The sequence below is a fragment of the Lactuca sativa genome, chromosome 9 (assembly GCF_002870075.4).
Source record: "Lactuca sativa cultivar Salinas chromosome 9, Lsat_Salinas_v11, whole genome shotgun sequence".
NCBI classification, from domain to species: Eukaryota; Viridiplantae; Streptophyta; class Magnoliopsida; order Asterales; family Asteraceae; genus Lactuca; species Lactuca sativa.
In genome coordinates, this window is record NC_056631.2 from 170,734,548 (window position 1) to 170,747,638 (window position 13,091).

The 13,091-nt window shown below is 31.9% G+C and overlaps 1 protein-coding gene across 3 annotated transcripts; it reads left to right on the forward strand.

The window, feature by feature from the left end:
* The first annotated feature begins 228 nt into the window (after positions 1–228).
* On the forward strand, positions 229–5,437 carry LOC111895479 (transcription factor bHLH123). Of its 3 annotated transcripts, none has more exons than XM_052767498.1 (7): positions 229–705; positions 908–1,526; positions 1,625–1,717; positions 2,230–2,295; positions 4,498–4,563; positions 4,696–4,764; positions 4,849–5,437. In XM_052767498.1, exons 1-7 carry the CDS (start codon positions 455–457, stop codon positions 4,867–4,869), a joined length of 1,185 nt encoding a protein of 394 aa, XP_052623458.1. In that variant the 5' UTR covers positions 229–454; the 3' UTR covers positions 4,870–5,437. The 3 variants fall into 3 exon arrangements, with proteins under 3 accessions (XP_052623458.1, XP_023747328.1, XP_023747329.1); XM_023891560.3 differs by having other exon boundaries at positions 231–705; positions 4,830–5,433; XM_023891561.3 differs by having other exon boundaries at positions 233–705; positions 1,628–1,717; positions 4,830–5,432.
* Positions 5,438–13,091: the final 7,654 nt, after the last annotated feature.

A 13,091-nucleotide genomic window follows, 5' to 3' on the forward strand; every position in this document is an offset into this window, starting at 1 on the left:
ATTAACAAACACAATTAAAGGATCATAATTGAAAACAATATATAACAAACGACCATAAATATAAAATTTATTTAAATTGTGATGGGTTTAGTTCGTAACCATGATGTCTGTAGTTATGATGAGTTTATAATTTAGTCAATTAGGTCAAATTAACATCATCATCCATACTACAGTAATATAAAATAAATTGAATCAAATGAAGATGATCAATCGAATTTGTTTTTCAACAAGAATTCTATGTTGTCTACTCAATCGATCTTAAGTGAAGACCAAAAAGTCAACGATATTCCGCCATTGAGGTCATTTCGTTCCTTTGTTTACCCCACGTCAACCCCCACCCTTGCCTATACTCTCTTAATTTTTCTGCAACCACATATAAATACCACAATCACAAACACCCTTATCATTTGCTTTCAAAAAGTATCTCATAACACCGATTGAAGCTATAATCGCTATGGCGGATAAGTGGTGGGATTCATCTTTAAGAACCGCCACTTCATTGGATTCAGTTTCTGTCAGCAACCCCATTAACGTCTTCCAAGATACCGATACTCCAAGCACAACGGCCATGCCCAGCCTCACAGCCACCGCCACCGCCACCGCCACTTCCAGTACAGCCACCAGTACCACAAGCTTACACATGATGGGGTTGAGACGTTCTTCACCATCACCTCCACAGTCGTTGGATTGGAATCAAGCTTTACTGTATGTCCACTAACGTTTCTTGATAACTTTCTTTTTCCCTTTTGCATTATTAATCTTGAATTTTATTCTCTTTTTCATCCACCAAGTTCAACGAATATATACGAAATAATAATAAAATCATATAAAAATAACCCATATGTGTTTATGTATACATGTTAATTACTTACATGTTACAAATATTTACTTTTGTGTAAAATTGTAGTCGGGGAGATGAGAAGAGCGAAAACAGTTTTCAGAATCTACTTCAAGATCAAGATCATAGCTTGCGATCGAATACAACGAATTTTCAGCTAGAAAGTAACCAATGGAGATCAGATAAGATGTATGCATCTAGTTCACAAGATTCCTCGTCGGATTTTAAGCAATTCAAAGCGCGTATGTCTCACTTGGAACAACAACCGATGCAAGAGAGTGATAATGAAAGCATAATTACATGTCAGGGATTGAATTCAAGCTTTCAAAACATGGATTCATATGGAAGCCCTTCTACAATGATGCAAAATTTATTTGGTTCAGATAGCAATCAACAACAAGATTCGAGTTTTGATCAAAACCATGGAATGAATTACTCTATGTATCAATCAAGCTATGATGACATGAACAAGCATGTTGGTGGTGTGGATGGTGGCATTGGTGAGGAGTTTGCCGTAAATTCATCTAAAAAAATTCAGTTGGCCGACATGGGTGCCAACCAACTACACTTCTCTAACAACACAAGATTTTGGAATGTTGTTGAAACTGGTGTGAGCAATATACGAGCGAGCTTCTTTCCATCTTTCCAAATGCAATTGCCTTTATCAACCATAGAGGATAAGCCTAAGGTGACAAAACATTATAAAAAGCTAGGGTTTAGCTTAAGCCCTAGTTTTTTCATAGTCAAATTATTTATTTTTGCTAAAATTTCGATTAATTTGCGCAGCAGATTACTACAGGAGTAACCAAAGAAAGCGTTACCGAGCCGTTGAACAAAAGAACCAAAAATGATCACCAATCCCATTTACCATCCTTTAAGGTACACATTTGTTGTATGCAACTTCTTTTCAAAGTTCTCATTTTCATGTTACTAGAATAAACCATGAGCTTTACCATGATGCAAAGAAATAAAAGTTCACTCTTATTTAGAAGTGGAACTACACTATTTTATTTTTTATTTTGAATCATTAATTTTAATCTACTCCTAAATTTTAATCTACTCCTAAACTATTTGTACTTTTATCTTTGTATCCAATAAGACTTGAATCCTCGACCTTAATAAATAAGGATATCGCTAGACTAGAAACCGTTTGATAGAAATGGAATATTTTATCAAAATAACAATTGCCACAAAACTACACAAATATCGAATATGTTAAGACCGGACTACAAACAATACATTCAAGTCTCTAGAAAATTTTGTGACTTGTTATTTTAACAACTGAAATAATTATCGATAACACAAAACAGATTTTTTAAAATGTTTGAAATTTTAGTTATTTATTATCATATATCGACACCTATGAAAATATTGTCTTTTGGATTTTTCAGGTGAAAAAGGAGAAGATGGGGGACAGAATCACTGCACTCCAACAATTAGTTTCACCTTTTGGAAAAGTATATGATTGATTCTTTGAATTTCCACGCACAATATATATATATATATATATATATATATATATATATATATATATATATATATATATATATATATATATATATATATATATATATATATATATATATATATATATATATATATATATATATATATATATATATATATATATATATATATATATATAAAAGATCAATATATTTTGTGACGAGGAGACGCAATCCTACCCATTCATTTTGTAAATAAAAAACATTTTTAAAATGCAAAATACTTGAAAATTTTCAAAAATATTTTTTATTAAATATTATTTTCGTCACTTATATTTTCCATGATAAAAAAAATACAGTTTTTTTGAAATATTTGAGAAATATTTTAGTAAAATATTATAATATTCTAGTAGAATATTAAAATATCCTAGTAAATATTAAAATATTTTATATATCTGACAAATCTAGTATAATACTAGAATATTCTAGCATTTTAAAAATCACATTAGAATATTTACAGTGTAATATTCTATTAGGTATTTTTTCATTTGTGACCATTCTAATTTTGTGACCATTCTAATGTTAAAAATCACATTAAAAATCACATTAGAATATTTACAGTGTAATATTCTAGAATACTCTAGCATTTAAAAAAAAAAACGGTATTTTTTTATTCTTTTAGGTATATAAAATAACGAAAATAATAATTAAAAAAATTCGGAGTTTCTTTTTATTTTGCATTTTTTTTTTAAATTGCGTCTCATAGTCTCACAAAATTAACATTGTTTCAAATGAATTTATATATATATATATATATATATATATATATATATATATATATATATATATATATATATATATATATATAGGTTCAGATTCATTTGTGACCATTCTAATTTTGTGAGAACGTGAGACCAAATCTAAAAATAATTTTAAAATGCAAAATAAATGGAAAAATCCAAAAATTCTTTTTTTAAATATTATTTTCGGAACTTGAATTAATTAAAAAAAATTAAAAAAAAAATCCCGTTTTTTTGAAAAATACGTAAAATAGAATATTCTAATAGAATATTACACTGACATATTCTAAAAAATAATTTTAAAATGCAAAATAAATGGAAAAATCTAAAAATTCTTTTTTTTTAAATATTATTTTCGGAACTTGAATTAACTAAAAAAAATAAAAAAAATTAAATAAAAAAATTCCATTTTTTTGAAAAATACGTGAAATATTCTAATAGAATATTACACTGTACATATTCTAAAAAATAATTTTAAAATGCAAAATAAATGGAAAAATCCAAAAATTATTTTTTTAAATATTATTTTTGGAACTTGAATTAACTAAAAAAATAAATAATAAATAAATAAAAAATTAAAAAAATTAAAAAATGCGTCTCACGGTCTCACAAAATTAGGCCATCTCACATGAACCTAACCATATATATATATATATATATATATATATATATATATATATATATATATATATATATATATATATATATATATATATATATATATATATATATAAAGCAACATCTAAACCTATTAAAAAATACTTTGACAAAAAAGTGTTCTAAACATAAATGGGGTTCGCATAAATATATGGTTAGCTAAAAGAACATCGACTCTATACTGCAATGTAAAATGTCCAAATATGCAGATCATTCGAAATAGCAACCTTTTTTTAATTTTTTTAGTGACTCGTCTTATATAGCAACGTATTGGTGATACACGCATATTAGGGTTGGACTTGGTATGGTACTGAATTTATTTTTCTTCAAAATGTGTACCGATCCAATTATAGTTAATAAAAACTTTATTTATGACTACCTTATTAGGTATAGTTGTTACCAATTTGTTGATTATAAATACATTTAGTTGGTAAATGTTGGTGATAGTATATACCAACATGTATAATAATTTTGTGAAAAATGATATTTGCAATTTTTTGGTGCATTATTAAATGTTAATGGGGGGGAGGGGGAGGGGGGGGGGTATGGTACGATCATGATATTTAAAACTTTAAACCATTATCAAACCATGATTATTCATTTGCTACGGTACTACCAACCAAACATATTGGTTACTAACATTCTTGGTTCGGTTGGAAATTTATTAGTTGGTTTTTAGTTGTATATATTTGTCATTCCTAATATATATTTATACATATATTCTACAAATATTATTAACATTTTTTTCTTGTATCAGACGGATACGGCATCTGTGTTGTTTGAAGCTATTGATTACATTAGATTCTTACATGAACAAGTTAGTGTAAGTATATAAAACTTCATTGTTCTTATTTTTTTGATAATTATTTAAAACGATCATCAATAAAAACCATTATAATAATTAAAGTGTAATAGAAAGAAACAAATATGCAGCTAAAGTTTTCTTGATATCCAGGTTCTAAGTACTCCATATATGAAAAATGGAGCGTCCACCATACAACATCAACCACAAAAACTACAACAGGTAATCATGAATTCAAGTTCATTTAGCTAGCAATTTGATAAATTTAAATTCGGGTAATCATGTAGACATCAGAAAAATCATCAGATGGAACAACACATGACCTAAGACGTCGTGGACTTTGTTTGGTGCCATTTTCAAGAACGTTTCCGGTAACACACGAAACAACAGTTGATTTCTGGACACCTACGTTTGGAGGGAGTTTCAGATGAAAGCACTCAATAATGACATGAAGTTAAACTATATGAATAATGAGAAACAACAATATAGCTCATGGGAGATAAATATAGGAAGGTAAAAGAGGAAGAAAATGGCATAGATATTTGATGTTGAGGCAAAATGATGCATATTTGGCCAATGTCTTTCTAAAAGAATACCAATCTTGTTTTAATAATTATAGCCTAGTAGCCTTCATAATCATTAGTTAATAAATTAAGGTTATATATATATATATATATACATATATATATATATATATATATATATATATATATATATATATATATATATATATATATGTGTGTGTGTGTGTGTGTGGTTGCGTACAATAGGAAAAAGTGTAATTATGTAAGAAGAAATTGTTTAGATGAAGTTATCATGGTTGTATAGATTAGACGAAGTATAATTGATTAAGATGAAGAAAAGAACATCTAAATTTAATAATGATTAATCGGGTAAAAATGAGTTGTTATTTTTTTTACAGATAGGAAATAATTGAAATAGATTAGTGACGAGCTTATCTTCCTACATTTGAGAATCACATAAGTGGTGTTTTTTTAATATCACTACATATGCATGAAGTTTTGTATCGATCGAATACACTTCAAGTATGAATAATAAATAACAAACTAACTAAGAAAAGGTTAAACAAAAAAACAAAAAACACGAGTAATCACAAATATGCTTTCACTAAGAAAATATGTTCTCACCAAGAGAACGAATGTCAAAAAGACTGTCACCAAGACATTACATTAGGGTTTCACCCTAATGTTGAATATATACGATTACAATAACTAAAATCCCACTAAGGGATGTATACATATCTAAGTAAATGTCTTATCCTAATCACAAAGATTACCTATAAGATATCTATTATATATATATATATATATATATATATATATATATATATATATATATATATATATATATATATATATATATATATATATATATAACTGCCTAATATAAAAAAGATCACCAATATCATTATCTTCATGCTGGCTCTGATAAGTTCTAGTGTTGGCATTGGCGGTCAGCATATAAAGTGTTTAGACTCATCAGATCATAAGTTGTGACCTTACAATCACCCCTATCTGATGATGTCAAAACTAATCTTCAACAAATTATTCAGCATTTCCTCCTACTGAGAAAGTGTATTGGCTCTTACTCGCTTTTGGTTATCAGTAGTGAAAGCAGTAAGAGCAGCGGAATCAATCAGAGTATCATGAGTTGTAGTAGAAATATAGAATGTTGATATGTTCCCCCCTTAGATTTATAACAACTGACATTTTCTCCCCCAGAAGATGGGAACTTCATTTCTTGAAACTAATAGCATAGTCTAGTCTTCACTTTGAGATATTTGCTCGATCACAAATCAGGGTATATTGAAGACAACGTATTGAAGACAATGTGCCATCCTTTCTCCATTTAGCAAATGAAGAGTATTTGTATATGATTATTTACCCCCCTTTTTGACATCAGCAATATATTTGGTACTGGCAGAAGAAATCAATGTATCTGAATTACTCAATCAATGGATCAAGGATGCAACTGATTAGTAAGTAAGATTGTGATGTCTTCTTATAGTATGGTTTTGAACTATCATTCACTGACATAGTATTGACTGGTCTCATCAGTGTGTGGTTCTACACGCTGAATCATTAACTTCTTTTATTAGAAGAATAAATGGCAAGAATGAAATGATGAGTGTAATACATTTCGATATGAATTGGTGCGTGTGATAAGATCCGGTGTTTAACTTAACCATCGACACAGATTTTCCAAGCCCTCATCAGCGTATGGTACATTACGCTGAATCATAAAGCTTTAAGGATGAAATTATAGGAAAGAAGGAGTTGGTGCGTATGATAGCCTACGATACATAGACTAACTGAAATATCCCAAAAAATAATGACCAAAAATTTCATTTTTAAAGTAAGTAATTATAAAAACCAGCAGTCTTAAACATCAATAGTGTCAATCCATATCAAAACCAGTATGTCAATTAACCGAAACATGTCATAGAAAATATTATCAGAGTACAACTCCCAAAGATCTCATATGCGGAAAATCATAGTGTGATGCGCTACGATCATGTCGGCTCCTTTCCTTTTAAAGAAACAATACATGAAACCAAAACTGAAAACCGTAAGCACGAAGCTTAGTGAGTTCCCCCATCATACCACATACCATACAACAAATACATTGCCAAGCATATATGGGTATTGGCCTCCCCTTTGGTCTATTTCAACCGGATACTATCGCACATATCTGGGTGCTGGCCTCCCCTTCAGTCTATTTCAATCGGATACTGTCGAGCATACCTGGGTGATAGCCTTCATTTCGGTCTATTTCGACTGGATAATGCCAAGCATATCCAGGTGATGGCCTCCCATTCGTTCTATTTCAACCGGATACGGGGTCTATTTCACCCTACCACTACCACATAATATCATAGCAAATAAGCACATAAAACATAACAGATAGTGGCATACCAGAAAATTATCACAAAGACAATCATCTCTACTACAAACAACTACTAGTGGGCTGACATTGGTGCCTTCAACCCACTCATACAAGAAGGTAACTCATCTCACATTGCTGAAGTCCACTGCAAGAAATCCTTAGATGCTGTCCTGGCAACTCCTCGAGCTATCAATACCAAAATGTTACCAAATTAGCAATTGGGTCCCGAATCATGATCCATAATCCATACATGGGGTGAAATGACCGTTTCACCCCTAGCCCAATAAGATTCACAACTAAGGCCCAAAACTACCAAATCTATAAAACCCATCAATGGCCCAATTTTCCAAATTGGGCCCAAACCCTTGCATGGGCCTTTCCCTAAAGCCTATTTACTTTTATGAACCAACGATTTTCGATGGCCCAAAGGTCCAACCCTATTGGGCCCAATCAAGGCCTAATTACATTGGGCCCACTAAGGCCCAATTCATCATCCAAGGCCCATTAGGGCAAGCCCAACTAGAAGTCCATTACTTTAAAATCCTTAGTCAATTACGATCCCAAACCAAAGGATAAGTCCAATACCAAGCTAGTCAACAATTAAAGAGTCCAAAACTTGCACAGGTGATGCTCACGTTGTGAGGTCGTGACTTTGGCCGAAAAACTTCCTCGAACACGCTCTCACATCGTGAGGCATCATTCCTCACTTCGTGAGTCCAGATCTGACCAAAAATGAGCATTAAGCTCCTAATCGACTAAGCTTTAACATGGGATAGTCTAGAGGTTCTTCCTTGACCCCAAGGACCATAAAAATCGATGCTTTTCAGTCACATATGTCCACTACATGACTTAAACACCTACTTAGGTCAAAATGAAGGAAAAAGGTCCAAGACTCAAACTTAGAGTCCAAAACCATGACCAAAATCCAGATCAGAGACTTATAAGACTTAAGAGACCACCATGATCCATAAATTTGCCAACTTTATGGATCCCATGCATCCTAGCCAACATTACATGCCATAAATTGCATGGAAGCTTAGATATAGTAAGCAAGGAAAGGAAAGGTATGCTCTTGACGACTTACTGTTGGGTTTTTGTATACTACAAAATCCTATGGTGCACATACAATCCTAAATGCTTTGGATCTATATTTTCTCTAATTATACATTCAATATTGTTTCCAAAGCATTAAGCCTACAACAAGCATACAATTGACATAAACAACATAAAATACTAGTTAGGAGTTTACCTCCTTATGTAGCTTATAGAACTTGTTGTATTTGGCCTTTAAGAACTTAGAACCCTAAGTGTGATGCCTCAAACGTCTCACAACACACATAGGACAAAGGATGACTTTTTAGAGAATGTCTTGCACACAAATCAGCTTATATGAACTCATAGATCATTAGGGTGTCGATTCGGTGATTTCGGGACTCCATTTATAGTTTGGCAAAACTAGGGTTACAACCATGCAAACCCTAATGCTCCATGACCTTTCATATTACTTAAGCTCCATGGGTTAAACCTCCATGGACTACCATATTCGTTTAGCTCATCCTAAATAACAATTGGCCCACACTATAAGAGTCATTGATTTACCAAATCAATCCTCGTATATTTAATTAGTCTCTTTTGATCACATAATTAATTCCAAATTCGTTCTTGAACAATACTAATTAAATAATATGATTTCATATTAATATATTAGAACTTATAATATATTAATAAATCATAAATAACCTCTTCTAAAAAGTCCATTCTATCAAATTGTCATGGTGATATGCAACCCGAAATGGAACATGCTACTCCCGGGTCAAGTACATACCAATTATAGTTATGAACTTATACACTTAATCCAACAGTATCCCACTTGGATAAATCTAATAACTATTATTGCAAGTACGACTCCAAAATCCCGACTAGCAATCGTAGCTCTTAAAAGTCGTTGTCGAACTCTGACCTAGTCAATGATGCGTCCATTAGATAAATGATCATATATTCCTCCATTCTAGATATCGTATAAACTGAGACATGGATTATAATTGTTCTCTCTGTTCATGTGTTGTTTCCCGATTTCCGATTTATGACGACTGACTAATTGAACAAATCAAATTACTCCAGGCTTGGTTAAGCGATTAGGGTTGTCATCACTAAATCATCGAGGGGCCCATATATATCACTTTTATCCCTCTAAGGGTAAAAGGAATGGATAAAATCCGACTCAAATGTTTGCTTGTACTTACTCATCAAACCACACACAATAATATGTTTTATAACACCAAGTTACTGGTGCGTTTACATACGTCAATGTGAAACTGACTTGTAAACTACAACTCACATGTCTTGGTTTTAAGAATATAATATATTATCGTCACACAATAACTCGTGATAAAATCCATGAAGTGATTTAGATGAGCGTGGGTTTAATCCAGTACAAGAATCTTATTCTAGGAGTACCCATGAATACTGTAACAAACTTGTGCTATGTCTAAAACACCTAGACAATCTACAGTTAGATTCATGACAGTCTTGCCTCAATACCTACTTCTAAAGTATGATCGATTGTGGATGGTTTGAATAACCTGGTTATTCGGGAAGTCAAAACATGCAAAGTGAAACACAAGAATAATCGAATCTGATATGGTATCAGAACTTATGAATATAAATATAACAGCTTTTATTTAATCACCATATTGATTACACATTATTCATTGTATAATGTTTCGATTAATCAACTTAATACTTGAATTAAAACAATAGTTATTCCATGCTCCAAGCATGCACACTATGTTTGCATATGGTCATTTCTTTGTGAAATAGATCAATTGAACACATCTTCAATGAAACTCATTTCATAATTTCAAATCCTTACTGTAAATGTAAGAATACCAAATTCTTGCCATTTACTGTAATCTGTTAGATTCTAAACTTATATGCAATGATCCTCTTGTAATGACTATGCACAAAAATCATAGAGACTTTGCAACATACATTACAAAGTATTCCGATGGAGAGCAATTACATGGAAATGAAGTCTCGCATTCAAAGTACATTCCTTTGAACATCCTTCTTGCATTAAGTTTTCTAATCTTACATAAATTTAAAGAATAACTTGCACTTATGGAAACATTTCCATATTCCCATTTTGACTATCACTTTTAAACAGGAGTTACCTCTTCTCAGAGTATGTCAATATGGTCCTTCCAAAACTTACAATATACTTCCGACTTTCCATAAGCAATCAATCTTTGGTAAACCTCAGATTGTCCTCGACAATTGTTTAACCATTTTAGTCATATCTCGGTCTAGTACCTTTTCCCTCTCAATTCCCTAGTCATTAGGAAAATTAGAACAGATTAACATTATAGCATATGTAATCAATCCTATACTCAAAGCATATGGGATATGATAAATAATGTTTCACATAAAGACATGATACTTTACCAATCTCTTGCTATAATATTTCCACATATAGAAGTTCCTTATGTTGAATCATTTCAACATAACATTCATATATGTTCTTGACTAAATTTGATTAAAAACTCGATCTAAGCTTTTAGAATTGAAATGAATTATGAATTCCTCTCCCTTAATTATAGCAAAACAACTTTTCAAACCCTACAACTTTGCGAATTGAAACTTTTGTTTTCTATAATTAAGATTGCTAACTCGCAACACTTAACGTAATAATTGTGCTCCCACTAGCATAATAATTACATTCTTATGAGCATAACACTTATGCTCCCACTAGCTTTGACATGTACCCAACAATAAGATGGACTTCTAGAAATCAATACTTGTTGACTTTCTTACCAAAGTTCAAATTTCTGATATAAGATGCTTCGATAAGACTTTATCTAGGCTTCTCAAACTTATACACCTTTCCTTAGATAGCTCACATGTGTGTCTAAACAATTTTAGAACTTACAACAATAAGTCTCAAATGTTTAGACCTTTTTCCATTTCTCATAATTCGAACTATGAAGAGGGATGCCGTAATCATAATCAAATTTGAGAATGCAAATATCACAATTTCTATCTCCTTAAAATCTACTTAGTGAAAGCGTTTCCTCACAATCATTTTCATGAATTGGAGAGAAACCTTATGAAACTTAGATTTTATGGTGTATGTGTTCCTATCCATGTGAATTTGTCAAACCATAATCATAAGACAAGGTTAGTGACAAATCCAAACTCATATGGACTGAACTTCTTCAATCTTAATTTCTTGCTACCCGGCAGCACGAGGGCCTACCATTGCTTCTAGTTTGTTATGCAACCAATTGAGAAACTCTCAGAACTCACATGCATAGTTAACTTTAACTGGACTGGGCACAAAAACAAGAATATGTCAACACGATAGGTTACAGACCTCAAGTTATGTGCTAGTGATTAATAACTGGTTTATTCTTGATTAGTTCTTGAAACATTTCAAGATCTTTAAGACTCCCACTGCGCTCTTGACATATAAGATTCTCTTGTCATGAACCATTCCTTGACAAAACAAATATTCAGTATTTAGTACGGATTCTTATCAAGATAAACACTTCACACAATTGGTCTTAGTTGGTCTTTGTCCTTACCAAGACATCACAACTTACTAATTTCAAATGTACTAGAGCAAAAACATTTTACTCAACATTTGATGAGTGTTTTAAACCTTCTTAAGATTATGTCACTCAAGGCACAATCTTGGAGTATGACTCTAAGACTTGTTTTGGAACGAAGTATGACACATCTTCTTAATTTAACCATTTCAACAATTCACGATTCCTCTTCTTAGCCATACAAATGCATTAAGATATCCTTAGAGAATCAATTGTGATATGGTTTTCCATAATCATTAAGATGATCATAAAACACGATACTAAAGTACTCTCCCATATTTTCAGATTGGAGAAAATTTTATTTTTCTGCCTAAGTTAATTCTTCTCATTCGTTCTGATATACATTGAAACTTTTCCAATGTTTCAGAATTATACTTAGGAGTTGTTTGTTTTTTTAAAAGATCTACATCACCACTTTTGTCTGCGCTCCGCAGACAACGCGCAGACTTTTATCCCCGCAGATTGTTTGTTTTTTTTTCTAAGCGTTAGGATCTAAAAATGTATACGCGAAGTCTCCACCACACATATATGGACCACCCAATTCTCACATCTGCGGGATTTTAACCTAAAAAAACGTCGCTATTCACAACAATAATATATCTTGTTCTCCCCCATCTGTGTTTCTCTCCCCTGTGCATCGTTTCTTCATCGGTCATCTCTCTCCAGCCGATCTCCGATCAAGACCACCGCTGCCACTGCCGGTGTCGACAACCGATCTCCGATCTACAACCTATTCCGATCTGGTAAATTTCAAACTAGTCACCATAAGCATTATGGCTTCAGTGTTCCGGTTTTCTCCCTTATGTGTTCCGATTTGCTACCCTGTGTGTTCCGATTTTGAATTTTTTCTTGTTCATCAATAACCACAGCCGGAAATCCAACTATGACTTCAATCGATTTTCTTCTTCATCAATAACCACAGCCTGAAATACCCTTCATTTGATTGATACTGGTAAATGTAACATCCCAAAATATCAAGAGTAGAGTTAAAGGGCTAAAAGAGTAAATTGGGAAAGAGCGACTCGGCGAGTCCAT